General features: G+C 52.8%; 1 protein-coding gene across 26 annotated transcripts in view; it reads left to right on the top strand.

Moving 5' to 3' along the window:
• Window positions 1-27334, top strand: part of Myo18a (myosin XVIIIA) — a 102749-nt gene that overhangs the window by 37921 nt on the left and 37494 nt on the right. For 4 of the 26 annotated variants that reach the window (XR_003949466.1, XM_006533596.3, XM_017314624.2 and 1 more), the window contains exons 3-19: window positions 14696-14839; window positions 16459-16546; window positions 16739-16845; window positions 16942-17118; window positions 17421-17634; window positions 17751-17893; window positions 18817-18917; window positions 19638-19701; window positions 19882-20026; window positions 20370-20390; window positions 21503-21514; window positions 22116-22286; window positions 22602-22692; window positions 22933-23125; window positions 23943-24023; window positions 26376-26517; window positions 26631-26790. Coding sequence is in view for 25 of the 26 variants with exons in the window: in XM_006533596.3 (XP_006533659.1) it covers window positions 14696-14839; window positions 16459-16546; window positions 16739-16845; window positions 16942-17118; window positions 17421-17634; window positions 17751-17893; window positions 18817-18917; window positions 19638-19701; window positions 19882-20026; window positions 20370-20390; window positions 21503-21514; window positions 22116-22286; window positions 22602-22692; window positions 22933-23125; window positions 23943-24023; window positions 26376-26517; window positions 26631-26790 (2054 nt within the window). In the remaining variant the exon portion in view is untranslated. Of the gene's footprint in view, window positions 1-135; window positions 221-8638; window positions 8699-10848; window positions 11560-13473; window positions 13552-14695; window positions 14840-16458; window positions 16547-16738; window positions 16846-16941; window positions 17119-17420; window positions 17635-17750; window positions 17894-18816; window positions 18918-19637; window positions 19702-19881; window positions 20027-20369; window positions 20391-21502; window positions 21515-22115; window positions 22287-22601; window positions 22693-22932; window positions 23126-23942; window positions 24024-26375; window positions 26518-26630; window positions 26791-27334 lie in introns of those variants that run through there. The other 22 variants (XM_017314622.2, XM_011249090.2, NM_001291213.1 and 19 more) reach the window with 15 other exon arrangements.

The raw sequence follows: 27334 nt of genomic DNA on the forward strand, positions 1-27334 counted from the left end.
GACCCCATTGCTCCCTGGCTGTGGACCTACCTGGTGCCCGCAGTCCTCTAGCCTCTGCTGTCTGCACAGCTCTGGCAGGGTTGGGCAGCTGCAGCGGGAGGGGCCTAGGAGAGGGAGGGGACCGGGGCGGGGCTGCAGCCTGTGCTATTCTGAGCTGCTAACGGGAGCAGCAGAGAGAGGAGACTCCTTGTTCTGGGCTGCTCCAGGCCAAGCCATGCTGGTGAGTGTCCTTCTGACCCCAACCCCGGAAATGTCCCGGCCTCCCCACGATGTTTCCTCATTTAGGAAAGGAAGGCGTCCTGTTATTTCCCCAGATGTGGCAGAAGTAGGTGGAGAGGAAGGGGTGGGGCTGCCTTGGGGCTCCTCTCTCTCAGTCACTTGGTTGAAAGAGCAGTACATGGCCCCAGCTGCCTCAGAGCCCCTACGAGGCAAGGCACATACATACTGGGTCTGACTCATGATTTGGGGAGCTTTGATGGGGAACCATCTTCTAAACCTCAGTTTCCTGGGGCTGCCTCCACCACCCCACAGACTGAGGCATGCCTTTCCCACAGTGATGACGGCCTGGCTTTCATTTCTTCAGAGCCTAGGAACCCAGGCATGTCTTTGGAGAATTTGGTCCTGCTTTGGGCTGCTATGGTAGCCCCCTCTGCCCTCTTACTCTGGACTAGATGGGAAAGATGGCCTTGACAGGGGATGGTCCTTGTGGTTGGCTGGAATCTTCTTACTGTCCTCAAGAAGTACCCAGCATGGCCTCTTCCATTCCCACGGCCAGGATACTTAGAAAAGATACACAGGGCATCCTAGAGATGCCGTCTGTGAGCCTCTTTATCTTAACTTAAAGAAGATTTTTTATCTTTATTCATTTGTGTGTGTGTGTGTGTGTGTGTGTGTGCGCACACGCATGTGCACCTTGGCTTGTGTGTGGAGGGTAGAGGACAACTTGTGGGAGTTAGTTCTTTCCTCCCACCAGTGAGTTCTGAGGACCAAACTCAGGTCCTCAGGATTTAGCAACAAGATCTTAACCCACTCCAGCACCCTGCCAGCCCATGACTCTCTTTTAGCAAATTATTCCAGAGAAGTAAGTTCCTTAAAAAAGCAAGTGAGGAGAGACATAGCTGCCTCCCAGACCGTCCTGTCCTCCTCTCTGCCCCTCCAGCCACTAAGGGTAAGGTTTTCAATTGAGTCAGCAGTTGGCAGAGTGTGAGCTGGCCCAGTGTGGAGGCGTATCAGAAGCCTGAGATATGCCCATAGCACTTGTATCTCCCTGTGCCCGAAGAACTGCCCTGTCCCAGCTGCCAGACTGGCACCGCCATGGAGGTGTGTGGGGGCAGAGCAGGGTGGTGCCAGTGGGAGGGAACTCTTCACTCTGGAAACTGGGTGCTTCCTGCTCCAGCCTACTCCCCAACCCACCCTGCACCTTGTCTGTCACAGACTCAGGGCCATGGGAAATGGCACTAGCAGATGGCAAAGTGCCCTGTAGAGGAGCCTTGGGTGTCCTCAGAAAGGGGAGACCTCCAGCGGCCTGTCTGTCTGTCCGAGGAAACCCTGGCCTTTCTGCAACTGCTGTGGTGACAGGAAGCTGTCCCATGGCACCTGCTTCCTCCAGGCGGGTAGGCAGTGGCCCAGGGTTCTCTGCTGCTTTCTGTTCCGCCCTGCTGTGGGGGAGGGCTCCGCTAGAGGCTGGCTCCGAGAGAGGGCCACCTCTTCTTCCTTTCTTCCTTTGGCTGGCAGTGTGGCCTTCAGGCCCTTCCCTGCAGAACTCCCCTTTCCAAGCAGCTTTGTAGAGTGGTCATGAGTGGAGAGCCATGGAAGCTACTGCTTTCCACCCAAGCTGTTGCTCCAGCCACTGATGTGGAAGGCCCACGGTATAGGTGAACAAGGGCGGTATGGGGGAGAGCTGACCACGTTCCTTTAAAGTAAGCCCTAAAGGGTTGTTAGAGGACAGGTCTGAGTGTGCATTTTAGATCTGTCACTTGCTGTTGTGAGGCTGTAGCAAAATCGCGTGATCTCCTGGGTCTTCCTTTGCTCATCTGTGAAGCAAGACTCATGCTGGTGTCTACTTCAGAGGGATGTTGTGAGCATCAGATGGGACAGTGCTTGTTAGGGGCTGAGCATAGCACCTCGCACCACAAAGATGCTCAATAAAGATGTACTGTTGGCTGGACCTGCTGCTCAGTGGCAGGTGGCTTGTCTAGCATGGTGAGGCCCTGGGTTTGATTCCCAGCACTGCAAAGAAGTCACTGCCATTGCTGCTATTCTTTCTTCCCTTCCCTGCTCCTCAGATGAGTGGGTGCTGGGGTGAGATCATCAAGGGGAGATTCTCTTGAGAGCTCCCTTGTGTGCCTTGGAATGGGGATGAAGAGGGGAGAGCATTGCCAATGTTGTTGGCACAAGGCAACAGGCTGGACACTTACCTCTGCCACTGATGCCATTTTGATTGCCTCGAGACACAGTCTCTGTATTGGAGTTACTTGCTGCTCTTGGGACTTGGATGTCTGGCTTAGACACGTAACACTTAACAGCATCCGTCCAGGCTGGGCATTCCTGGGCTGCCCAGTGGGTATGATTATCCTCAGGGTCTTTGAACGCCCCTATTTCCTTCTTTTCCTGTTTTCCTTTCTTCCTTTCTTCCTTTCTTCCTTTCTTCCTTTCTTCCTTCCTTCCTTCCTTCCTTCCTTCCTTCCTTCCTTCCTTCCTTCCTTCCTTCCTCTCTCTCTCTCTCTCTCTCTCTCTCTCCCTTCCTTCCTTCCTTCCTTCCTCCCTCCCTCCCTCCCTCCCTCTCTCTCTCACTCTCTCTCTCTCTTTCTCCCTCCCTCCCTCTCTCTCTTTCTCTCTCTTTCTTTTTTTTCTTTCTTTCTGAGATTTATGTTTATATGCATTGGCATTTTGACTGCGTGGATACCTGTGTGAGACCGCCACATCCTCTGGAGTGGGAGCTACAGACAGTTGTGAGCCACCATGTGGGTGCTGAGAATTGAAACTAGGTCCTCTGGAGAGCAGCCAGCGCTTTTAACCGCTGAACCATCTCTCCAGCCCTGGTCTCTCCTTTCCTTAACACAGTGTCTTGTGGTGGCTAAGGGAGGGTTGTGGGTGTTGACACAGGGAGAGGGTAAACCCCCCACCTTGTCTCCCTGAGTAACAGGCGACTTTGGGGCAGAGGGTAGACAGTGCCTCAGCAGATTTCTCCTCTTTGGAAACAAAGGCTTCTAGCTATTATTATCTCCTTTCCTTCTCCCCCTTTTATTGACTATTTAGCCATCTTTACAATAAAAACAAGCAGTAAGTAACGACTGCACAGCAAAATAAATAGCAAGTATGTCTATTGTGTTTAATTTACAACATTTACAAAATTATTATGATCACCATTTGCATGCTATTTATGTTCTCGTTCTTTTTGATTGATGTCATTTTGTGTGGAATTTTCCATATGGTTTCATTGTCCACATCTTTGTCTTTGTAAATGGCAGCATACCCATGTGTTAGGCTAACGACATTGTTTCCCTAACCAGCTCTTATTCCAGTCCCTTGGGCTGTTTGCAGTTTGACTGTCCCGTGGAGTGCATCTCTGAAAAAGTGCTTGCAGGAGCTTGTGGGTTTTCTTTTCCTCTTTGTTTCTTGACGTCAGCTCATTTGGGCATCCATTCCTACAGATGGGCTGGCTAGGCCAGAGAGGATGCATATCCCTGCCTTCCCTCACCCTGGTCTCCCGGCCCTGAGTTTGCTATCTATTTATCTTTGCTAAGTTTGGGAGTCACACCTTTCTTGTTTGTGTCACATCTCTGAGAATCAGGATGGACAAGCCTTATTCTCTGCAGTGTGTTTGGGGGAAAGGGATCAGATGGGATGAGCTTTGGGCCAAGAACCCTGCCTCCTCTCGCATTTCTTCCATTGTTATATGACTGTCAACTTGTCAAAGCCGAATGGTATGATGGGTAAGAGAGAGTCCTGGCCAGGAGGAAATCCCAGTCAGAGTTACCAAGACCCCTCCTGCTTAGCGGTGGTGGTGCACGCCTTTAATCCCAGCACTTGGGAGGCAGAGGCAGGCCGATTTCTGAGTTCGAGGCCAGCCTAGTCTACAAAGTGAGTTCCAGGATAGCCAGGGCTACACAGAGAAACCCTGTCTCGAAAAACAACAACAACAAAAGACCCCTCCTGGCTGCGAATGCCAACTCTTCCCCTTAACTGAGGAGCCACTCAGCAGCTCTCCCTCTGTCCTTCTCTGTAAGCCTGTGGGGGGGGGGGGAGTGCGGGGCTGTTGGCTGTGAGGAGGGGGAGGGGTGAAATGGCTTAGGGGAGTGATCAGGGGCACGATTTCCTTTCCATTCTTCCAAGGGAGGAAAGTGGTTAGAAGTGACACGGAGAGAGAGATGGCAAGGTCTCAGAAGGTGTTGGGGACATACTGGAGTCTCCCTTTTGTAAATTCAGAAACTCAGCTTGGAAAGATTGGATGCCTATGCAGCCACACTGCCAGCTGTGCCTTGGCTTGAGCCAGATCTCCTGGGGCTCACACGGAGGAAGAGAAGCTGGTGAGGGAGGCAGTATAGACTTTGGAGTTGGACTGACTTTAGATCAAACCCAAGCTCCATTTGGGAGTTAGAGGCAGGAAGATCAAGAGTCCATGGACATCTTTGGCTGCACATTGAATTGAGGCAGGTATAGGCAATATGAGATCCTGCCTCAAAACAAAACAAAACAAAAAACAAAAGTCCCACAAAAGAAGAAAATCTAAGCCCCATCATATATCATCTATGTGATATAATAGCTTTCAGAATTCTTTTTTCTCATCAGCAAAATAAAATAATGATTCCATGTCAGAAGATTACATTAGAAAATCTGGGGTTAGCTGGGTATGGTGTACATACGTGTAATTTCAGCACCCAGGAGGGCTAAGGCAAGGCGATCTCAGCAAGGCAAACCTGGTCTATATAGTGAATTCTAGGCCAACCTGGGCTACAAAGCAATTCTCTGTCTCAAAAGAAAAAATAAATGATAAAATAAATTAGGCTGATGACTCATTAAGTAGATGCTGTATAAGCATAAGAACTGAGTTTGGATTCCAAGAACTCATATGAAAAAGCCTGAGTGTGGCAGGCAATGTGTACCTGTAACCCACCACTGGAGAGTGGAGACAGATGGAGGCCCAGGAGTCGTCAGCCAGCTAGACTAGTTGGAAAAGTGAGCTCTGGCTCCATTGGCAGACTCTGCCTCAAACAGTTTTAAATGGAAGGGCTGGGGAGTTGGCTCAGTGGCTCAGGCAGTGCTTCCTAGCCTGACAGCCTGAGGGAGCTCCACAGGATTCACGTGGTTGGAGAGAACAGAGTCTGCCAGTTGTCCTCTGATCTTACATGCACTCACACACACACACACACACACACACACACACACACACACACAAATAAGTGAATGGAAGACTGAATGGATGGATGAGGAAGGATGAATAGATAATTAGGGAAATGTATGTTAAATACCTTGTATAGAGTCCATTTAAATGTAGGCATTCCTTACTCAGTAGTTAATGCTGGAAATGGCTGAAGTTACTAGAGCAGAAATATCCAGTCTGGGACAAGAGTCCTCTCTGGGAGCCCTTGATCCACAGCAAGTCTCTAGCTCTGGGAGAAACCTGTTTTCACATCTGGAGTCACGGCTTCAGAGGCACTGCCATCAGCCCTGGGGCTGGAGTTCCTTCTCTGCTCCATATTGGATATAGTTGGCCTGCTCCTGGTCCTAAACAGCTGAAGGAAAGAGAGGAGAGATTCAGGCGGTTCTCCCCCAGGCACAGAGGCAGCAACTTCCTCTGGGGAGATCTCCACATGCTATCAGAGGGCTAGTCCCTGGAGTAGCTAGTGTGGAGGAGTGAACCAGATGTCTAGTGGCCAGTGTCCTTCTGGGTCATACGGGACCTCCCTGGACAAGTGCCGAAATGTAGACATGAATTCAAGGCCAAATGAGTCAGTTAAACTTAAAACCTGTAGCATACTGACTGGATAGTAAGACAGAATTCTGCCAACATAGCCGATTAAAAATAGGGCTAGCGTGTAGCTCATAGGTGGAGCCCTTGCCTTGTGTGTGTGAGGCCCGGGGTTCCATCCCCAGCACTTCAAAACAAAACTAATTTCTAACCATTTATTTATCACTATCAGCTATAGGAGCAAACCGGATCGTTCATTCTATAGAATCTAAGTAACTCTTTGGAGAAGCTCCCCTGGGCAAGGGCAGATTTCTGGTGCTGAGGACCTGCAGAGAGGAAAGCTAAAATTCCACAGGCCTCTCACTCCTGCCAGGCCACGTGGGTTGCAGGTGGAAGGCAGGGGTGCTGGGGTCCCCAGGCGGCTTGCTTGGTCTCCTGGAGAATCAAGGGAGTGGCTCTCCATCCCCCTCCCTGACTCCTTCAGTTCTGGGTCTGGAGGTGACTTTATTCATTATCTAGACCAGTCTAGTTCCTAATTCTCCAGGCGGGCCCAGAGGGGTAAAGTAGCTTATTTGAGGACACACAGCTTCCCAGTTTAGACGTTCTCCGTCCGACACCCACCTTGCCTCCGTCTTCTTCCCACAGTTTATTTCTCAGTCCTTCCACGCCCTGAGTTTTGGGATCCTCCTTCTAGCCTCCTTTCCTCTTGTCACCCACAGCATTCATCCCAGCGGGTCCTGGCCTTTGGGAAGACTCTGCACCCCTGAGAGATCCCGCCCCTCTTTCTTCTCTGACTCAGGGTACAGGGGTACAGGCTGCCCCCCAGCACCATGGCCTTTTCAACGCGGTTTGCCTTCTGGGAGCAAAAGGAAAGTTGGATTTCAAAATCTTGGTTCTCTGATGTGCTCAGCATGGTGAAGCTACAGAGGGATTGGGCATGCGTGTGTATTTGGGGGTGCAGGGAGAATGACCAGTGTGGCTTGGGAGCCCTTTTCTGTCTTGATGGCTTCTGTGCTGAGTCACTCCCCTCCCTGAGCTCCACCTCTGGTAAGCTGAGCGGCCTTTTGTGCTACTGCTGCCTCTCCAAGCTAATCCCTCCACACCCTTCCACAGCCTGCAGCTCAGCCTCACCCCCGGGACTGTGGGGTTCTGGGGAAGGCTCGGTGATGCCTGTGGAGCCCAGAGTCTGGGGAATGAGGTGGGTAGAAGAAAGGAGCTGCTAGTGGGGATGTCAGGCCAGTTGGCAGCTAGCTCCAGAGAGTAATCCAGGCTGTGGCAGACTTGGGCACGCCTTTGTGCACATGCACAGTCTCTGGCTGGACAATGACCTACACAGCCAGAAGCTTTAGGGAGGTGGGGAGGGCGTGAGTCAGCCTGAAGCTAAATCCAGAGCTGAGCTCATACCTGAGCCTAGTGTCCCAGGCACTTTGGGGGGCAACCAGTATTCCCAATGCCTCACCTAGGACAGCCATTTGGGTCCCCAGACACAGGCTACTGGAGAAAGGACGGATTTGGAGCTGGTGAGGGACTCCGAGTGAACTTAGAATCTGGGCCATATGCGAAGCCAAACTAACTGCACTGTGTGCTTTAATGAGAGTGTCTGTGCTTTGGGAATACTTAATATGCTCTAACCTGTGTGCCTAGGGGCTAATGCATGGTGTGATCCCCATGGGGAGGGATGGTGGCCCTTGCTGAGGAGGACGGCAGGTACAGACCTAGCCACCCTGCATTTTTGTACGGACCCTCCCCCTCCCCTTCTCTGCACAGACCCCAGCTTCTGAAGTAAGAAGGTTTCCTCTTCGAGTCTTTGCCATCTTCCCTTGCCTTGCCCATGTCAATGAGAACTAACTGAACCCTAGACCCATTGAATATGCATCGTAGACAAGATGTGGCTTCAATACTGCAGTGGCCACCATGCTGGACAGTGTCCAGGCACTGCTAATTGGAGCTCAAAATTGACCATGGACCTTGGTTGAAAATGAACAGCCCCACTTCTCTATTAGATAATTGATTCTGGATGTTGCTAAGAATATCTTCCATTAGAAGTCAAATCTTCTTCCTGGGCTCCTGTCTTCCTACTCTGCAGGAAAGAAAGGCATGCTGAGGCTGTCGTGGGGTTGCCTGGGCAAGGAAGGGACGTTAAGTCTCCTGGGGCTGCCTGCATTTAGGAGGCAGAGGTGCTAGAAGAGTGGGCTCTTTTGACTCTGGGGCCCAGCCCCTTGGAGTCCATTCCCAGCTTGACTTTGCACTGGAAGAGCCCTCAGAGTGTCCACATCACCAGTCCTTTCCCAGACAGTGACAGCGCCTGCTGTTTCCCCTGACTGCACCTTCTGTCTGACTCAGGCTGCTGGCTCCGACTGTAGCACAAACCCCCACCCCAGCCAGGGATCTCTCTCCCCTACACATCTTACCTTACTTTGGCGTTCCTTGCCCCATCTGCATGGATGGCAATTCTGTGACCCTGAGATCATGATGTGGTGGACCTCTGCCAGCCCCAGTGGGCTGTGGGCTGGCTACTGAGCCCCGAGCATCCTGGGATTTTACTTTCATAGAGACTCTTAATTCTTACAACACTGTCTCTGGGCAGCTTCAATCTCAGAAATAGAGATGTCTTGCTCAGACCTCTGAACCCAACCCCAGTCCCGCTCTGCTTCCCAAGGAGAGAAGGCCCCTAGACCTTTTCTCCCAGCTTTGACCTGCCAGTGACTTCTCTGTCTGCTCCCTCAGGTTAAAGAGGAGGACAAAGGTGTGCCAAAACCCGGCCCTCCAGGCAAAGAGGAAGGGGCTGTAAGTGCTTCCCTGAGATGTGTGTGTGTGTGTGTTGGGTTGGCCTTGTCCCATCCAGTGTTGTTGGTGTGGTTAGAGGGAAAGTCAGCAGTGGGGTGGAAGATACAGTGTGTAGCACCACTTTGGGTACAGAAAGGGAAGAGGGGAGCTAAGGTGCTTTGGGGCCCACCCTCTGTTGCCCACCCCAGCCCCTTTAGTTGATTACTTTCAGGTTTGGTTTTCTGGACCTTTGGGGACAGGCAGTGTGGGAGCACTCTCAGGTCAGGGAGCACGGACCAAATGAACGCTCAGCTGTTAGGATTCTTTAGCCTGCGCTGGGTGGCCCAAGATAAGGACACAGAGAGACAGAGGCATTCAAGACAGCTGCTGCTGACGCTTCCACCCCACCCCTCAGCTGCTCTGTGCACAACCTCTGTGCCCACAGATGCCCGATGTCGCCATACCCTACCACCTTGGGACAGAGACCCTGAATAAAGCTGAACTCTTATAGGGTGAGAGGGAAGCTATCTCCTGAGCAGTGTGTCCAAGAGAAGATGCAGGACATTTTCAGGATGGGCAAACTGTCCTTGCTGTCCCTACTCGCTTAGATGACATTAGGAACAGTCTTGTGGCTCCCTTGGAAACTGTAAACAATCTCAGAAGGTTAAGGCTAACCTGCAATTTCTAAGGGATGTGTTTGAGACAGGTGGAGCTGCAGAGTAGCCCAGATTCTTTTCCTTTCTATCTAACATGTAAAGTGCATAGGAGAGTGTCTAGTAAGCAAAATACAATGTAGGTGCTAGCAAGTACTATTGTGCCTTCATCTCTACTTGTGGGGGATGGGAAGGAAGTCAGGAATAGGATGGGAGAAGGGCCTGGCAGTTGGGACTATGGCCAGTTCCACAGTCCCCTTCATGACACCCAATACTCTTGGCCTAAGAATCTGAAGAATAGTCAGCATGCAGCATTCTCTCTCTACCCCCTCAGTAGAACTTCCCTAGAGCCAGAGGCCTGGACTCAGCCATGCTCAGAAGGTGACGCACCCTCTGAATGTGGCAGGTTTGTCATCTGTGAGTCTGTAAACAGGCATGGCAGCCAGACTTTCACAGTGGTGCGATCTAGAATCACGGTTGCTCTGGGGATCGAGGACTGAGTTATACAGCTCAGGGGGTAGCAAGTCACTGTCTGGTCAGCTCCTGGATTGACCTCGTCTCCAACCACAGGCAGTGTGGTTAGCTTTGCAGGAAACTGCCCTGTCATTAGCCAGCGTGGCCCTCCTTAGTAGCAGCCTCTTGCCTCCCCAGACAGTTCCTGGCTGAGTGTCAGGGAGGGAGTGGGTACCCTAGATGGAGAGTGCCAACCTACACCAGGCAACTCCTGAATGCCCAGAGGCTGGTAGCCACCCAGCTGAGCCAGGACCCTGCTCCCTGTGGAGTGTAGCGTGGCTTCTTAACACTTTGTGGGCCCAAGTTGCCGTCCTTCCCTCATTCTACACAAGCCCTCTGGGAGGTAAGAGTCTCTAACCCATGAGACATTTGCAGGAGGGAGACAGTGCCAGCATTGGGCATCTGCAGCAACTAAGAGTGTAGGTGAAGGGGAGACGGTGGCCAGCAGCCAGAAGAACTGGGTTGGGGGAGGAGCTTGACTCAGGAGGAGTACCTTGTCAATTTCTTCCTTCAGGGTGGTCAGACTGTGGGTCTGACTGCCTAGAGAACGGAGTGATGAGGAGGTAAGGATGGCGAAGGCAGGGAGCCCCAAGGAGATTACCCTCCGGATCTACTGGCTATAAGGGAATGGGGTGCGGTGGATTGGGCCTTGGTTGCTATTCTGACATAAAGACAGTAATTTTAAGGTGCTCATGGGCTTGGGGGTCCCTTGTGTTAGTGTTTTCAGTACCCTTCACACCTTCTGGCGGTAGCAGCAGGGTGATCTATGAGAAAGAGAAGCCAAGGTTTTCGATGCCGTTGTTCTGTCTAGATGTCTAGACTCTAGAAGGTGGAGAGAGGAGTACTGGGAGAGAGAAGGGAGCTTTTGGATCCGTGTGTTGTTTGGTGGGCGAATGGAAGATAGGTTTTGGGGCCCGAGGCCACACCCCCTTTCATCCTGTGTGCATGACATGGGTAGGGCTGTGGGGTTGCTACTCATGACCTCATTTATTTATGTGACTGTAGCCAGAGGCCAGCTCTAAGGACGGCAGTGCTCCACCTAGGAGTCCTCAGCCTGCCACCAGCCCGGTACCCTCAGAGACTTCCCAGACAGCCAAGAGTCCCGAACCCACGCTCACTATGAACGGCCTAGGGGCTGCCTCAGCCGAGGGCCCAAATGAAGAGGCCCAAGGCCTGTCCCGGAAGCGGGTGGCGAATGCAGTGAGGAAGGTGGTCAGCAAAGTACTGCCTGGTGAGGAGCCTGGGACTGCCAAGGAGCCTCCAGGCCGAGGAGCCAGGTCCCCTGAGCACCCAGCAAGAGGCAAGAAGGGAGAAAAGGCAGCCACTAGTCCCAAGCCCCCACCACCACCTCCTCCTCCTCCTGCTCCACCAAAGCCGGAAACAAAGAAGGAGGCAGCCAAGGATGAGCTCTCTGTAGGCCTGCGCAGTCTGATGTCTCGGGGCCGAGGCAAGGACCACAAGTCCCGCGGCAAGCAGCCTCCTGGGAAAGGGGAGAAGGCCCCCAGCCAGGAGCCAGCCTCCACTGGAAAATCAGGCTCTCCAGACATGGTGGACTCCCCAAAGAAAGCAGGATCCCCAGCCAAGCCTGAGACCCCAAATAAGCGGTGCTCCCCAGCCCCAGCACAAGAGCTGGCTGACCCAAACTTGGCTGGCCCGAAGTTGAACCCCTCTGGAAAACAGCAGGCCAAGTCACCAGCCTCTGACGTGCAGCAGGAGGTACCAGAGTGTGCCACTAACCCCCTAGGCCCCTCACTACTCTTACTGCAGGGCTTAGCACCCTCACAGTGGCTTCCTCAAGCCTGAAGGAGCCTTGCATGATCAAAGCTGGCCCGGGGTGATGTGCCCACCCATGGCATGGGCTGCATGACTTTCATTAACCTTGTGTCAGAGTGAGCGATGGCCTGGACTCTGGCCTGCTTGCTAAGGTGGGAACTGCTTACCAGCATGCTACAGGCCTTTCCATGAGAGCCGAAAACCTGAGTCTTAGCTGATGAGCTCAGGGTGCAGACAGGCATCTTAAGTCAGGTGATCCAGGCTCACATCCTCAGCCACACCCTCTGGGAGACTTCTGCAAGGTTCATCACCAAGGGCCTGTCTGTTGTCAAGTGGGGAGTTATAATGTAGGTAATGTAGGTCCTTAGTCCCTTTTGTGACGCCTTAAGTACTGGGAATTTAGCAGGGCCTGGTGGCGCACGCCTTTAATCCCAGCACTTGGGAGGCAGAAGCAGGCCGATTTCTGAGTTCGAGGCCAGCCTGGTCTACAAAGTGAGTTCCAGGACAGCCAGGGCTACACAGAGAAACCCTGCCTCGAAAAACCAAAAAAAAAAAAAAAAAAAAAAAAAAAGTACTGGGAATTTGTCATTTTTATATCTTGGAATGATTTATGGCATACATACAAGTAGCCACCTGTAACCACCTTGTGTGATTGTGTCCAAGGCAAACCCGTGAATAGTCTCACATCAGGACGATAAAAGATCAATGTGTCTTTTGCCACCAGAATAATTGAGAAAAATCTTTTGTTTGGGGGACTCTTTAGAGTTTTGAATTACAAACAAGGGGTGATGCCTGCGTCCAGTGGTGACTGTGCTGATTAGACAAGATGCAGGTCAAACGCCAAGCTTGCTCCCTGGCACCAGGTACACCAGGTACCCAGGATGGTAGGACCAATAGTCATGCTGCCGACAGTCACTAGTGCCATCGCCACTTTCTTCAGGCCTGGCCTGAACATCCACCCTCCTTGGGAAGCCCTGTGCCTGGGTGCCAGGTAGGCATAGGGAGCCCCTTTGTAGCCGCACTATCCTAGCCTCACAGGTGTTGGCTCCCTGTCTGGTCTTGAGTTAGAGTTTGTTCTTTTCAAGCTCCTCCACCTCGTGTGTTCTGCTGAGGTCCCGTAGGATGTGTGTTGGGAGTGACAATAACTTTCACTCCGCCCCCCTGAGCTTTTCTCAGCTTTCCCTAACTTTTTCTTGTAGTTAGGGGAGGAATAATGTGGGTGCCAGGGCACAGCCTGAGGGACCTTAGACACTCACTGTGTGCTTCCTCTTGGTAGCCGTCTTTCCTGGAAGCTGCCTTGCCCCCATTCTTCTTGGGTATTGCAGGATGTGGAGGAATGCCAAGTGCCACCCTTCCCCACCCTCCTGTCCTGCTCTGTCAGGGCAGTGTGTTCCTATCTCACAGGGAAGAGTTGGCAGGGGCTTTCTGGCATGATGATCAGGGTAGCAGCTGAACTTCGGTTCCTTGGGGAACCTATAAGTAGCCAGGGAGTGTCATGTGCCTGCCCTGGGCTGTGGCTCCTTCCAGCTCTCTGTACCTTCTTTTTGCACTAGGGTGGAGTTGGGGGCTGAGACATGTCTTGACCTGGAGTTCATTTCTTGTTCATCCTGGGACAAGAGTAAATGGGGTGGTACAATAGTTAGAGCCATAGGAAGAGGTAATCCCAGGTCTCTCACAGGTACCTACCTGTTCCTTTTTCATACCATAGAGTTTCAAAACTCAAACTGGCACTCGGCTTGTCTCCCTGACCCTGCTCCACTTCTGCACTGGGTTCCAGTGGCTTCCTGGGCTAAGAGCTTGGCATGTGGTGCCCCCACTGTCCCCCCAGGCCATAACTAATAGTGGCTTAACCTTTAGACAGGAGCTGACCCCGAGGTCCGGTTGAGTCCTGCAGAGGAGGCACACCAGCGACTTGAGAGGATCTTCACAGCTTCTGTAATGCCACCTCCCTTGTGTGTAGGGTTCCCAGTCCCTGGCCCTATTCTTCCCAAAGCTGGTGACTGGACAGTGTGTTCGCGTGTGTGTGTGCGTGTGCGTGTGCATGTGTGTGATAGCAGGATACTCCATGGCTATCTGTGAGCCCTCACAATGGCTCTTTGGTTGAAGAAAGGAAAGCTGAACTCTATGGAATATTGATACTGCCGACAGCCCAGGGCCCTGTGACCACACAGGGGCGCTTCATAGCTGGGGATCCCATCTCCTTCTCTAGCCCCCCCCCGTCTCCTACTTTGAGGATGCTCATTGGTATGATGGCCTGGCATCTGACAAGGCAGGAGTCAGCGTCTCACATTTTGATGCCCCGTGTCTAGACCCCTGTGAATATTAACCCTTCTCATTTCTAACAAGCAATGTCCAAGGCTTGCCTGGCTCCCATTTCTGCCAGCAAGGCTTTGGGGGGCTTTAAGTAACCAGAATGTAGTGTAAAGGTCAAGTCTGTCTCAAGGGTTGGGCACTTGACAGGTAGCTAGGGTTGGAGCTGGGAGGCCTCTGCTTGCAGTGGGGTCACTGTGCCTGCCCAGGTGTAGAACTCGGTGCAATGGGGGTTGGAATACTGTGACTTAGATTTAGGCTGTCAGTTCCCTTGTGTTAGCTCTGAAATGTAGCCTTTGGCATGGGGAGTGGCACCTCTGGGTTTGTGTCTGTCTGGTAGCCATAGAGAAAATGGTATCCTAGGGGGCAGGGGGAAGGCAGGAGGATGGGGCTACAGGCCTTGGGTGTTGTGAGATGGCCTGGCCTACCAGGAGTGTGGGAGAGCAAGACTAATCCAGGGTAGACTGAATATCCAGTCTAGGTCAGACTGGCTGGAGACAGAGTGTTGGATGCCTGTGTGCCACAAGGAATGACCCACAAGATCCTTCCTTCTGTAGGGTCTGATGATAACAAGAACCTTTCCTTTCTCGGTCTGACCTCTCCTGTCTAGCCAGCAGCCCAATCCTGGGCAAGTGCTCCTGACTTCCAATCTATATCAGGAACAGAGTGCTGGCTCATGCGTCTTGGGTTGTCTTCTGGAGGGGACCTGTAGTGGTCTCTCTACCTGTCTTCACCTTTTTCTCTTTCTTTCTTTGCTTGCTGCTGGCAGCTGGACCCCGAGGCCGCCTCTCCTGCCTACAGCCAGGTAGGGTGCTCCTGCCCCACCCAGGAGCCCTCTGCTTTCTCCAGTGACAACCCACCACCCCCACCCTGTACCTGGGCTGGCGTCTGTGCTCGGGCCTCCTGCTGGAGTGTAAGGCCTCCTTCCCTCTAGGTTCCCACTTTGTTCTGGGGTCTCCAGGGGAGCTGAGGTGATGCAGCTGTGGCCCTTGGGGGAACTTCGTGGCCCCAGCTTTGCCTCTCAGCCCCTGGAGCCCAGGGGTTGCTGCCCTGCTCACACTGGGTAAGGAAACCACCCAAAGACCTTTCTGCCCAGCCTGAAGATGAGACGGTCTCTGTCTCCACCTCCTGGTCAGTGTGAGGAACTTGTTCTCAGGCAGGCCATGACCCTCTGATGTCACTCACACATGGTCACAGAACATGCTCACTCAGGACAAAAGTTTCGCTTGGTTCATGTGCTTTGGAAAAGACAAAAACACTGGAGATTTATTTTTTTGAGACAGAGTTTCTCTCTATAGGCTCTTCTAGAACTCCCTATATAGACCAGGCTGGCCTTGAACTCAGAGCCTGCATCTGCCTCCTGAGTGCCAGGGTCACTCCTTGCTCAATCCTTCAAAAATTAAAAGATCAGAAACCCAGCATTTTAAAATTTTCTCACTTAGATAAACATTGACAGCTTTTTTTACGATCAACCTATTGATCTCCCTCCTTTTCAAATCTAAGGGATGTGACGAAGGTTATACAATATTTCTGCTTACGTGTTCTCGCCATTTTCTGATCCCTGACCCAGGGGTCAGTAGCATAGGATGGTGTCTCTGCTTCCATTTGGGGTCTCATGAGAAAGGGTGAGAATCTGGGGGTTGCCATCTGGGGAAAGTGTTGGAACCAGTGTAAGTCTGAGGGCTGGTCTGTGTCTAGGTGGCCAGCCTCCCTCAAGGTGCCATGACATTGTTGACATTTTGCAGCCGAGGAGCCCGATAACCATGGTATCTAGGTCCCCATTTTGGTCCCAGTTCCTCTGGTGCCACTGTTTCCTAGTTCAAGTGTTCTTATTGGACGGTGTCAGATCTGAGACACTCTGACACTCTGACAGTGCTTATGAATGCCTGTTTTGATTGGTGACCTCTGACCTCCCAGCCCTTTCACACCCACTTCTGTGCGCCCTGTCTTTGACCAGTCAGCTCTGTCCCATGTGCCCCTGCTGCCCTGTGTCCTCATGTGACACTAATATGCCCACTAGGCTTGTGCAGCTACAATCTTCCAAGTCAACAAAGGGGCCTCTGTGGACTGTGACTTGGAGGAGAAGGGCACTGTGCCCTTGCCACATAGAGCATCTTCAGGCTAGAGCCCAGGGCCTCTTATCACTCCATAATGCAGAGTTCTAGGATACAGGAAATGGCTCCTCCCATCTTAGGGGAAGAGCCCTTTTTTTTTTTGGCATGAAAGAACCTGTGACTGTGGCCCAGAGTTCAGGGCTCGAGTCAGGATGCAGATCTCACTGTTCCTGTGTGCCTGAACCCTCAAAGTTACAACCCTAATCTCACTGTCTTTGTCCTCAGTGTTCCTGGCTTCCTACCCTCCTTTCCTAACCTCTCACACGCCCGTGGCCCATGTCCCGTGTCTCCTACCTGACTTTTCCACTTGCTCAGTGGCTCAACTCGAAGCCCTTTCCTCCTTTGTATCCTCATTTTTCTATCCTTGTCTCTGATCTTTTAAAGCAATGTCTGTTTGTCCCCCCGCCCCCTCCAATAGGCCAAGACGGAAGAGCAGATTGCCGCTGAAGAGGCCTGGTATGAGACGGAGAAGGTGTGGCTGGTCCATAGAGATGGATTCTCCTTAGGTGAGTCTGAACATTGGTTATAGATGGTGAGACTTGAGTCAGAACTGGCATGAGGAAATGCCTCTGCCCCTGGTAAGGCCTGGTAGTGAGCAAGGAGAGGCTGGTGAGCCAGTGGGCTAGGAAACAGGATGAGAAGCCTAAGGAGAGCAGTAGAGCTGCCCAGACCCAGGTCCAACTAACCCTGTCCTGCAGCCAGCCAGCTCAAGTCTGAGGAGCTCAGCCTACCCGAGGGGAAGGCGCGTGTGAAGCTGGACCATGACGGAGCCATCCTGGATGTGGATGAAGATGATATAGAGAAGGTTGGAAGGAGCATCTGTCAAGGGAGGACAGAGGCAGGGCAGGCCTGTCCCCTGTGATGGAGTCGGGACCTGTGTCTTCATTGTCTGTCTTCCCAGGCTAATGCTCCTTCATGTGACCGTCTAGAAGATCTGGCCTCACTGGTATACCTCAACGAGTCTAGCGTCCTGCATACACTGCGCCAGCGCTATGGGGCTAGCCTGCTACACACCTATGCTGGCCCCAGCCTGCTTGTCCTTAGCACCCGAGGGGCTCCTGCTGTGTATTCAGAGAAGGTGTGCTCCTATGGCCCCACCCACCTGCCTTATCCTACCTTTCCGGTTCTCTACCCTTCCTCTTTTGTATCCACTGAATTCATAGTTGACCTCGACAGAAGAGTCCAAGGGCGGGGACAGAGGGATATCCTGTAGTCTTTAGTAGAGTTGACAAATATCTGAATTTCCATGCATGGCCTGGCCCTCCAAATACCTGGGCATCTCTAGAGTGACATTACAGAAACATGCAAGTCCTAGAGGTAAGAGCAGGTGGACCCAGCTCTGAGAGCCTCTCCCTTCCCCCTATGCCTCTCCTGTTCTAGGTGATGCACATGTTCAAGGGGTGTCGGCGGGAGGACATGGCACCCCACATCTACGCTGTAGCCCAGACTGCATATAGGGCGATGTTGATGAGTCGTCAGGACCAGTCCATTGTCCTTCTGGGTAGTAGTGGCAGTGGCAAGACTACCAGCTTTCAGCATCTGGTGCAGTATCTGGCTACCATCGCGGGTACCAGTGGGACCAAGGTGTTCTCAGGTGAGGCGGGCAGCAGGGAAAACAGACCGGGGCCGGGGTGTGGGGACAGAAGACCACTGAGGTGCCGCCTCTTTCCCCCTGGATTTCCTGATGTCCTCTGGCTCTGTGCTCTGCAGTGGAGAAGTGGCAGGCTCTGTCCACCCTCCTGGAAGCCTTTGGGAACAGCCCCACCATCATGAATGGCAGTGCCACCCGCTTCTCCCAGATCCTCTCCCTGGACTTTGACCAAGCTGGCCAGGTGGCTTCGGCCTCCATCCAGGTAAGGGGCATTGCCCAGGCCTAGAGAGCAAAGATGGACCCCTGGGTCACCCTCTCCAGGATTCTGCCTGATGAAATGGATCCTATGACAGCACAGGCAGGGTTGGCCAGGGCTGTCCCCATTCTGCCCTCCAGGTCTCCTGCCCATTTCCTTTCCCCCTCTCCACTGTACTGCTGGGAACCCCACCCCGCTCTGCCCACTTTCTGAGACCCAGGCACTTAGGACTTATGTCAGGCTAGTGCTGCACACTTGATAATAAAGTCAGGCCCAGGCACAGTGATCTCTTCACACTGAATGAAAGTTCTTTTTTAAAAATTATGTCAAGCCGGGCGTGGTGGTGCACGCCTTTAATCCCAGCACTCGGGAGGCAGAGGCAGATAGATCTCTGAGTTCGAGGCCAGCTGGTTTACAAAGTGAGTTCCAGGACAGCCAGGGCTATAAAGAGAAACCCTGTCTCGAAAAACCAAAAAAAAAAAAAAAAAATTATGTCTATTCATTTATTTATGTGTACATATGTATGTATACATACACCAGCGTGCTACAGCATGGAGGTCAGAGGGCAACTTGCTGGAGTTGGTTATTTCCTTCCATCATGTGGGTCCTAGGGATTAAATCCAGGTTAGGCTTGGTGGCAAGCATTTTTATCTGCTAAGCCATCTTGCCATCTGCTAAATGAAGTTTCTGTCATAAGTGTCCATCACCCTGGAAAGGCTGACTCTGGGGCACTGGGCATGGTGGAGCCCACCTCCACCAGGAGTTGGGACTTTCTTCTTTTGCCTGGCTCCGGTTTCTGCCTTTGCTGATCTTAGTGAAGTGGAAGGTGGTTGAGCCCCTGGGAATAGGCTGCCTGTTGGTTCTCTGGGTTTGGAGGATCGTGGGTGGCAAGAATGTGACCCTTCTCCCTCACCTCTCCTGTGCCACAGACAATGCTCCTGGAGAAGCTGCGTGTGGCCCGGCGCCCAGCCAGTGAGGCTACTTTCAATGTCTTCTACTACTTGCTGGCCTGTGGGGATGCCACCCTCAGGTGAGATGGGATGGGGTCTCTAATGGGGCTGTGGGCTCCAGCCCACTGACTAGGACTGTGGGTCTTGCCAGCTTCTGGCCCACAGTGCCTGTGGCTGTCACCTGTTGTGCGCTGGCTCCAAGCTGGGCCCTAGGGATGATGAGATTATAGAGACACAGGTCTTGCCATTTAGGAATTACTTGGTCTTAAATCTTGGGGTCATGCCGTATGAAAGGGACACAACTGGCCCCTCAGTGTTCAGTTGCCTCCAGGTCTGGGAAAGAAGGTCACTAGGATGAAGGCAGGGTTGTGCAGTTGCGGTAAGCTGAGTTGGTCTGAAAGCCAGGCCTTCTCCAGTACCTCCAGCTGGCCCTCAGCCGCTCTTTGGATAACTTCTACCATGGTCTTCCATTTATGCCTTCAGATTGGCTCCCTGCTCGAGGCCAAGCAGGTGGCTCTGGGCCCCCCTTCAGCTCCCTATACAGCAGAGGCACAGATGTGTCCTTCACGCAGGCTCCCTGTCCCTCTCCGGGGTTCTGACTACACCCTTTCTTCTAGGGAGGTCGATGTCCTGTGGAGGCATCCAATCCAGTGAGGAAATGAGGCAGACCTGGCTGGATGACTGGGGTGATGGGCAGACAGAACTCAGTCTGAAAGCTACGATTAGTTGTCATCCCTGACAGGGATACGGCCTCGGCCTAGGGACCAAGCCTCACGCTGATGTCTCATTTGTACCCCTAGGACAGAGCTCCACCTGAACCACTTGGCAGAGAACAATGTGTTTGGAATTGTGCCACTGTCCAAGGTGAGAGCCCGCCACTGGGGTCTGAGTTGGTGTCTCTGGGGCTAGAAGCCTCCACTGGCAGATGGTTCCTCAGGGGTGGCTCTAGCCTGGCCCTGCATTCCCAGTGGGAGCAACAGTGTGGGGGACACTGGAAAGGAAGCCTCCTGAGGTTCAGAGCCAGCGCTGTTCTCTGCCCTCCAGCCTGAGGAGAAGCAGAAGGCTGCACAGCAGTTCAGTAAGCTCCAGGCTGCCATGAAGGTGCTGGCCATCTCCCCCGAGGAACAGAAGACCTGCTGGCTCATCCTGGCTTCCATCTACCACCTGGGGGCTGCTGGAGCTACCAAAGGTAATGGGCAGCCTGTCCTGTTACCCAGAATGCCTTGGAGGTCCCTACCTGTTTGTGTTGTTGTTCGTTCTTGTCCCACACGTTAAGTCTTAACATTCGGCTGTCACCAGACAACCTTCCCCCGCCCCCACACATGGTTTGACCTGTACGCTGTCTCAGAACTCTACAACAGAGCAGGCTAGAGAAACATCTCTCTGTCCATGATGGCTTGAGGCTTTCTTGGCCTTAGCTTTCAAGACAGAGTGAGGAGCGAGCGGGTAGGTGGCTTGGATGTAGGGTTGAGGGATGGAAGGTACTCCCCCAGAGTGGCAAGTGACTCTCCTTCTCGTTCCCTTCCTGATAGAGCCCCTTGAGGAGCAAGACGGTAACTAACCTTGGGATGTAGGGCCCTGCTTGGCTGTCTTGTCTTGGTGCTTCCCTGGGCTTCTGGGCACTGGGCTCATTCTCATGGCATGGAGAACTGGTCTAAGGAGAAGCTCTATTCAAAGATAGAAGAGCCTGAGAGCTGTGGGGCTTCCTAGAGCCCCACCCCACCCTCGTCAATTTTCCTTCTCATTCGCATCTAGAACCTGGGGCTTCCTGAGGCCAGTTTCCCCATCTTTGGTAGTTTGGTAGTTGCTGCTCTTTCTCCTGCACGTCAGGGTGGCGGTCACTAGGGGGCAGCAGGCACCTGGCGATGGATGGACTTAGCACTTGGGATCGATCCATGCTTGTGGATGGTACAATCTGAATCTTCTTGGGAAAAATCTTCACGGAAAGGCCAGGATTATAGCAGCTCTTCACCCATTTCCCCCTCCCGCCTTGCAAAAGGGGATGCTGGCTCTGGACAGCACTTCTGGCTCTTGCTCTCACTGTCTGCTTAGAGACAAGAAAGGGCTGCTTAGCAGGAGCTGGGAAGCAGCAGCAGCTGTGGGTGGGTGCATGCGGGAACAAGTGACCGGGTGTGTGGTCTTTATGAGACCAGCTTTGGGTTAAAGAGGTGGCCTTCAGACTGTTGGGCAGAAGGGTGTGAGTGTGTGGAGAGAAGTGCTTGTTCTCTGAGGACTCGGGTCCAGGTTTCTCTGACCCTTCTCAGTTGTGTCTGCAGGTAGAAGGCTGTCTGAGTGTTGATGTGCCTGTGGGGTATGTGTGTGTGTGTGTGTGTGTGTGCCTGTGGTGTGTGTGTGTGTGTGTGTGTGTGTGTGTGTGTTTGTGTGTGTGTGTGCTGCGTGCACGTGCATGCGCTTGAGTGCCCATATGCACAGTAGGACCCCCATGGGTCTCTGTCAGTGTGATGGCATCCACAAACACATTCCTTTGAGACTGTGCACTTTTTGTATCTCAGAGCCAAATGTGATCGTGTTTTCTTCCCTGCTCATCTTCATAAACCCCTGCCTCCCGCAGTCCCTTCCCGAGGGCCTGGCGGGCTCAGTTGATGACTATTTGCTAACACACTGTTTTTCTTTGCATGCTGCATGCTGGTCCTTTGCCTTACAGAAGCTGCTGAAGGTAAAAAACCTTGTTTCTTGTTGGCTTTCCCTAATTGCTGTGATTAGACACATGTTGGCTCAGGCGAATACGTCTGTGTGGGCTGTTCCCTTTCCCCTGCGGCTCTGTTGCCTCTCCACTGTTGAGCCATTAAGGTGTCTCTGGTCTCGCTTAGGGTAGGGGAGAGGGGAAGGATCTTAAAGTATCCAGGGAAAAGACATGTGCAGTTGCTTTCTTTCGCTAAAACCCCCACAGGCACACGTGGCTGTGGCTCCAGTGCTCCTGCTGGGTGGGCCTCATCCTCTGACCCTGCCCTCACCCAACTCATGCTGGAGTAAAGGGATTTTGAAACTGATTGTGCGCCCTCTAGCGGCAGCCCATGGAGTTAGTGCTTCTTTTAGGATCTGCTCTTTCTACCCTTTAAGGACCCTGTGAGAGCTGGCAGTTGCTGGTGGTTCTGTTCGCACAGCAAGCTCAAGCTCATGTCAAGGCTGTCTTTTGCCTCCGGAAGATGCCAATTCCCCCATCCTATGGGGTGATGAGGGTGCCGAGAGTCACCGCGGTCTTCAGTTGTCCTCAGAGGAACCTAAGATGCTAGATCTTTTTCCCCCCTACCCCACAGCTGGACGAAAGCAGTTTGCCCGCCACGAATGGGCCCAGAAGGCAGCATACCTGCTGGGCTGCAGCTTGGAAGAGCTGTCCTCGGCTATCTTCAAACACCAGCTAAAAGGAGGCACCCTGCAACGGTCCACCTCCTTCCGTCAGGGCCCTGAGGAGAGCGGCCTGGGAGAGGGTACACATGCCTGGGGCCTCTTGGCTGAGGAGTGGGATTGGAAGGCCTTGCCTGGGACTTGTGGCCATCCTGGGGTGTGGGATGCCAACTAATGTCCTACAGACCCACAGATATCCTACTGTGCGTATGGACGGACACACACATACACACACACACATCTGGGAAATACTAGAAACTTCGGGTCTAATAGAGCAAGTAGATGCTTGCAGTGGGACAGCCCCAGGACTCTGTGCTGGCTATGTGGGCAGCAAGCATTGCTGGACAGGTCGGGTGGCCCCAAGGACTGAAGCACCATTTGTTCCTCTGGTCCCCTAGGCACCAAACTGAGTGCTCTGGAGTGCTTAGAGGGTATGGCGTCTGGCCTCTACAGTGAGCTCTTTACTCTCCTCATCTCCCTGGTAAACAGGTGAGTGCCAGGTGGAATCCAGAGGCTCCCCACTTTCTGCTTTAGTAAAAGTAGGTTTGATGTTTATGTGGTGGCTTGGGCAAGGCTGCCCTCCACCAGCAGACAACTGGCTATCCCTCTAAGCCAGGGGCCCTGGGTACCTGGGCACGGAAAGGGGCCGGCCACATGCCAGGGCAGAGAAGCGGGGCTCACTGTGTGGTAGTGTCCCATCCAGCTCTGACCCAGGCTCTTCCCACCCAGGGCTCTCAAGTCCAGCCAGCACTCACTCTGTTCCATGATGATCGTGGACACACCAGGCTTCCAGAACCCTGAATGGGGCGGCTCGGCCCGTGGAGCCTCCTTCGAGGAGCTGTGCCACAACTATGCCCAGGACAGGCTGCAGAGGCTGTTCCACGAGCGCACCTTCCTCCAGGAGTTGGAGAGATACAAGGAGGTAGGTAGTGCCACCAGGGCCCTGCCAGAGCCCCACTCCACCTCTCCTCTGGCCCAGGATCCTGGCCAGGGCCTCTGCACATGCGCATCACTGTCTCCCAGTTCTCCGTCCAACCCCCTCATTTCTGCCCTCCCTGTTTTATGGATGGAGAACCATCCTGGCCCTTAGCTGTGTCCTTTCTTTGCAAATCCTCTGTGCTCTAGGAAGCTGAAGGCGTATTCAAAATCCCAGGCAGGTCTTCTTGGTGGCTCTCCATGACCCACTTTTCAGTCTGTGAACTGCCACAGTGCAGTTTCTGCCTCACAGTGGGCCTGGGCGCCTCTTCTCCCAGATCCCGTATTTCTTACAGCCTAAGACTTGGGTGTGGCTAGCTATTGAGACCCTCTGAAGAGCTCCCTGGGATGGGGTGAGATCTGAGATTTCTTCCTCCTGCGGAAAATGATATTTGTCTTGGATAAGAGAAGACCCCAGAGGGAGGGGTGTGGCTTTGTCTGCGTGGGTTCTGAGGATGATTGGGTGAAATGGAGAGAGGGCTTATTCGGCATTGCCTAATCAACTGGTTCACATAACAGCCGAGCATGACTGCGGTTTAGTATGAAAAGAGAATGGGGGGGATCTTAGCTGTCAAAGAATCCTGAGAGTGGGAGGTGATGAACAGTTTGTCCTTTGAGATAGTTTGGGGTGGGGGGCTGCATGGAGATGAGGCATTGCATTTGCTGACCCTAGAGGCCCTGCCCAGTCCGCTCCTGTGGCTGCACAGCCCACTCCTGTATACTCTGTGGTCCCTTGTGCATTACCGTTGTGCCTTCTTTCCTAGGATAACATAGAACTGGCGTTTGATGACTTGGAGCCAGTTGCAGATGACTCCGTGGCTGCTGTGGACCAGGCTTCCCACCTGGTAGGAATGTTAGGGAAGCATAGGCTAGCCTAGACTCTTTCCACTCGCTGGTCTCTGGTAGAGCCCTCCCTCTGGCAGAGCTGCTGCGGGGGCTGCTGCTGTGGCCTGAGGAAGGATCACACCCATATAGCATTCACGGCATCACTGCAGGTACCCCGTCTGCCTGTGAGGGTGGCACGCTCTCCTGCCTGGCAGAATGGGGAACCATAACCCAGAGTCCCAGCCAGACAAAAAAATGCCCCTCTTCTCTTGCTACCTGAGGCTCAGACCCTGTCCTAAGCCTTTCTGAGCCTTCAGTGTACTTGCCACAAACCCTAATGTCTGCTGCTGTGGGTTGAGGGTGTGGGGTGAGACTCCAAATTGAGAGGCTATAATCCTTCCCTCCATCGTCACAAGAGGAAGGCAGATGCAGTCTCCCAGGGCCTTCGAGGAGGCAGCAGCACCCTCAAACAGGGAAACAGTGTAGGGGCAAAGATAAGTATGTGAGTCCTCACTCCACAGCCGTGGGGAACAAGCTGTCATCCTTTATCTTGGATATCTTGTTGCCTGGGGCAGTGGCTGGCCTAACGAGGACTTGGCGTTTGGTGATTGTCACCAATTCCAGAATCTGCAGCCTATACATTTTTTTTTGGAGAGTGCTATTTTTGCTGGGCAGCAGAGCTCTTGGTCTCCCTGTTTGCCTGCGGTGGTCCCTGCTGGGCTAGCACAGGCGTGGGGACAAATGCTTAGAGTGCCAGGAAACTCTCCAGGGAAGACAGAGTTTCTATTCCTAACACCTGGGCTCCTGTGGTGGCCTCCCTGGAGAGCCTTTGACATCTTCAGATGTGAGGAAGTTGTCCTGGCGTCTCCTGAGCAGCAGGGGGCAGACGTGTGTCAGGCTGTAAATCAGGCAGCCTCCCAAGGTCTCTGCTGGTTCTGGGGAGGGATCTCCAGTGCCACATATCACATCACTCCGTCCTGCTATTCTTCTCCAGCTACTAGAATACCATCCCCACCCACTGGCCCTTGGCCTTCTGGGACTCATACCCTACTCCCTTCTATGGGGAAAAAGATACAGGCAGTAGATCAAAGAGATCAATTGTCTTATTTTTCTTGTCTGCCAGGCCCTAAAAGCCAAGCAAGAATGCGGTGTGGGCAGTTCTTCCTGCCTAAGGAAGACAAGGGAGATAATCCAGAGACAGAGGCACAGGAAGGGCACCTTAGGCCAGATGTGGCCGCAGGCTTGGTTTCCTTGGTCTCCATGGGGTAGTAGAACGAATTCCAGCCTCTCTTGAAAAAACCAGAGGCTTAGAGGCCAGGCGAGTAGCTCATTTGGCAAAGCTCTTGCTGTGAAAATTGGAATTCACCCAGGAGACAGAGACAGGAGATCCCCAGAGAAGCTGGCTAGCTAGACTAGCCAAACTGATAAGTTAAGGCAAGGAACCCTGTCTCAGTATGTAAGATGGAGACACCTTGAGGAAGGAAGATACCTGGCATTAGCTTCTGCTCTACACACATGTGCACACATGTGCACACCTGAGTGGGGGGATGGGGAGAGAGAGAATGAGAGAGAGGAAGAATGAGAGAGAATGAGAATATTTGCCAACACTCACTACATGCAGGCTCTTCCAGGACAGTAGTCGGCTTGAATGGCCGTCATTCCCTTCAGGTAGGGACACATCCTGCTTTTACCCACTCTGCCTCTGTTGACCACTGCCTCTAAAGAGTCACCTGCCTCGGGGGTTTAGTCCTTGTGTTTGTGGCCAGCAGAGATCTGGGCACTCTCTGGGTTCTCCCCACGGGGACCAATGTTAACATGACAGCCATCATTTATGAAGAGCCTTCTTTGAAGCTGGGTGTGGTGGCACATGCCTTTAATCCCAACACTCTGGAGGCAGAGTCACATCGATCTCTGTGGGTTTGAAGCCACCCTGGTCCACAAAGTTAGACCCTATTTCAAAATAAATAAGCAGAGAAAAGCCTCCTTTGAGCCTTGGCTGTGCACAGACTTACAGACTTCATCACACTGAATCCTCCAGGGAGTGAGGGCAGTATGGGGGCTGACCTTGCTCCCGTGCCTTCTGAGGGGATAAGGATTGAGGAGAAGTTCTAAGTATGAATGCACATCAGAAGGAGCTTCAGTCTTGGGTCCCTTTGGACCCCGAGTCCCATCAGTCTTTTATGGTGGATTCTTAGCATTCTATCTCAGCTCTTGTTCCATGTATGCCCATCTCATCCACAAGGTGGCAGCAGTGAGCAACCAGCACCACACCGTTCAGATTCAAGCACCTGTTAATAGCGTGTGGTTGGGAGGGGACGGCTCCTTTTGCACAGCTCCACACAGCTAAGCCGGATCTTTTCCCTTGAACATAGGTTCGCTCACTGGCCCATGCCGATGAGGCAAGAGGGCTACTGTGGCTCCTGGAAGAGGAGGCACTGGTGCCTGGTGCGACAGAGGATGCCCTCCTTGATCGTCTTTTCTCCTATTATGGCCCCCAGGAGGGTGACAAAAAAGGTAGGTAGTGCCTGGAGGACAGCCCTTCTGCTTTGGAAAAGCCGGGTGGACTCTCTACCTGTACATCGGCGTCTGGGTCCTGACAGTCAGAACTTTGCTTCATGTGCCCTCAGGCCAGAGTCCTCTTCTGCGAAGTAGCAAACCTCGGCACTTTCTCCTGGGCCACAGCCACGGTACCAACTGGGTGGAGTACAACGTGGCTGGCTGGCTGAATTACACCAAGCAGAACCCAGCCACCCAGAATGCACCCCGGCTTCTGCAGGACTCCCAGAAGTAAGGCCACCTCATGTCCCGACCCTACAACTGTTCTCTGGGCTCCCTTCCTCTGGTGATATGTCACAGTCCCATCGATAGCAAGGCAGATAAGCCTCTGGCCCCTGAGACAACAGTCAAGGTCACAAGGGCTTGAGGACACAGGAATAGAGATGGGAGGCATGGTTAGAAGTGCCGATAGTTTTCAGTGTGGATGGTTCCCTCACTCTTCAGAGAAAACACACACGGTCAGCAAACTCAGTAGCACACACCCATAGCCTAAACGCTCAGAAATGAGTAGCAGGGGTGTCAGAAGTTCACGGTCATCCTTGGCTGCATTTTTAGAAGATTTTATTTTTTTATATTATGTGTATATGAGGGGAGAGGAGCAGTACATGTGTGCAGTGCCCATAAGAGGCCAGAAGAGGGCGTCAGATGCCCTGGCATGAGAGTTACGATGGTAAGTGAGCCACTTGCCATGGGTCCTCTGCAAGAGCAGTCAGCACTTTGAGCTGGTAAGCTATCTTTGCAGACCTCTCAACAAAATTCAGAAACAAAAAAATTA

This window comes from Mus musculus, chromosome 11 (assembly GCF_000001635.26).
Source record: "Mus musculus strain C57BL/6J chromosome 11, GRCm38.p6 C57BL/6J".
Taxonomy (NCBI): Eukaryota; Metazoa; Chordata; class Mammalia; order Rodentia; family Muridae; genus Mus; species Mus musculus.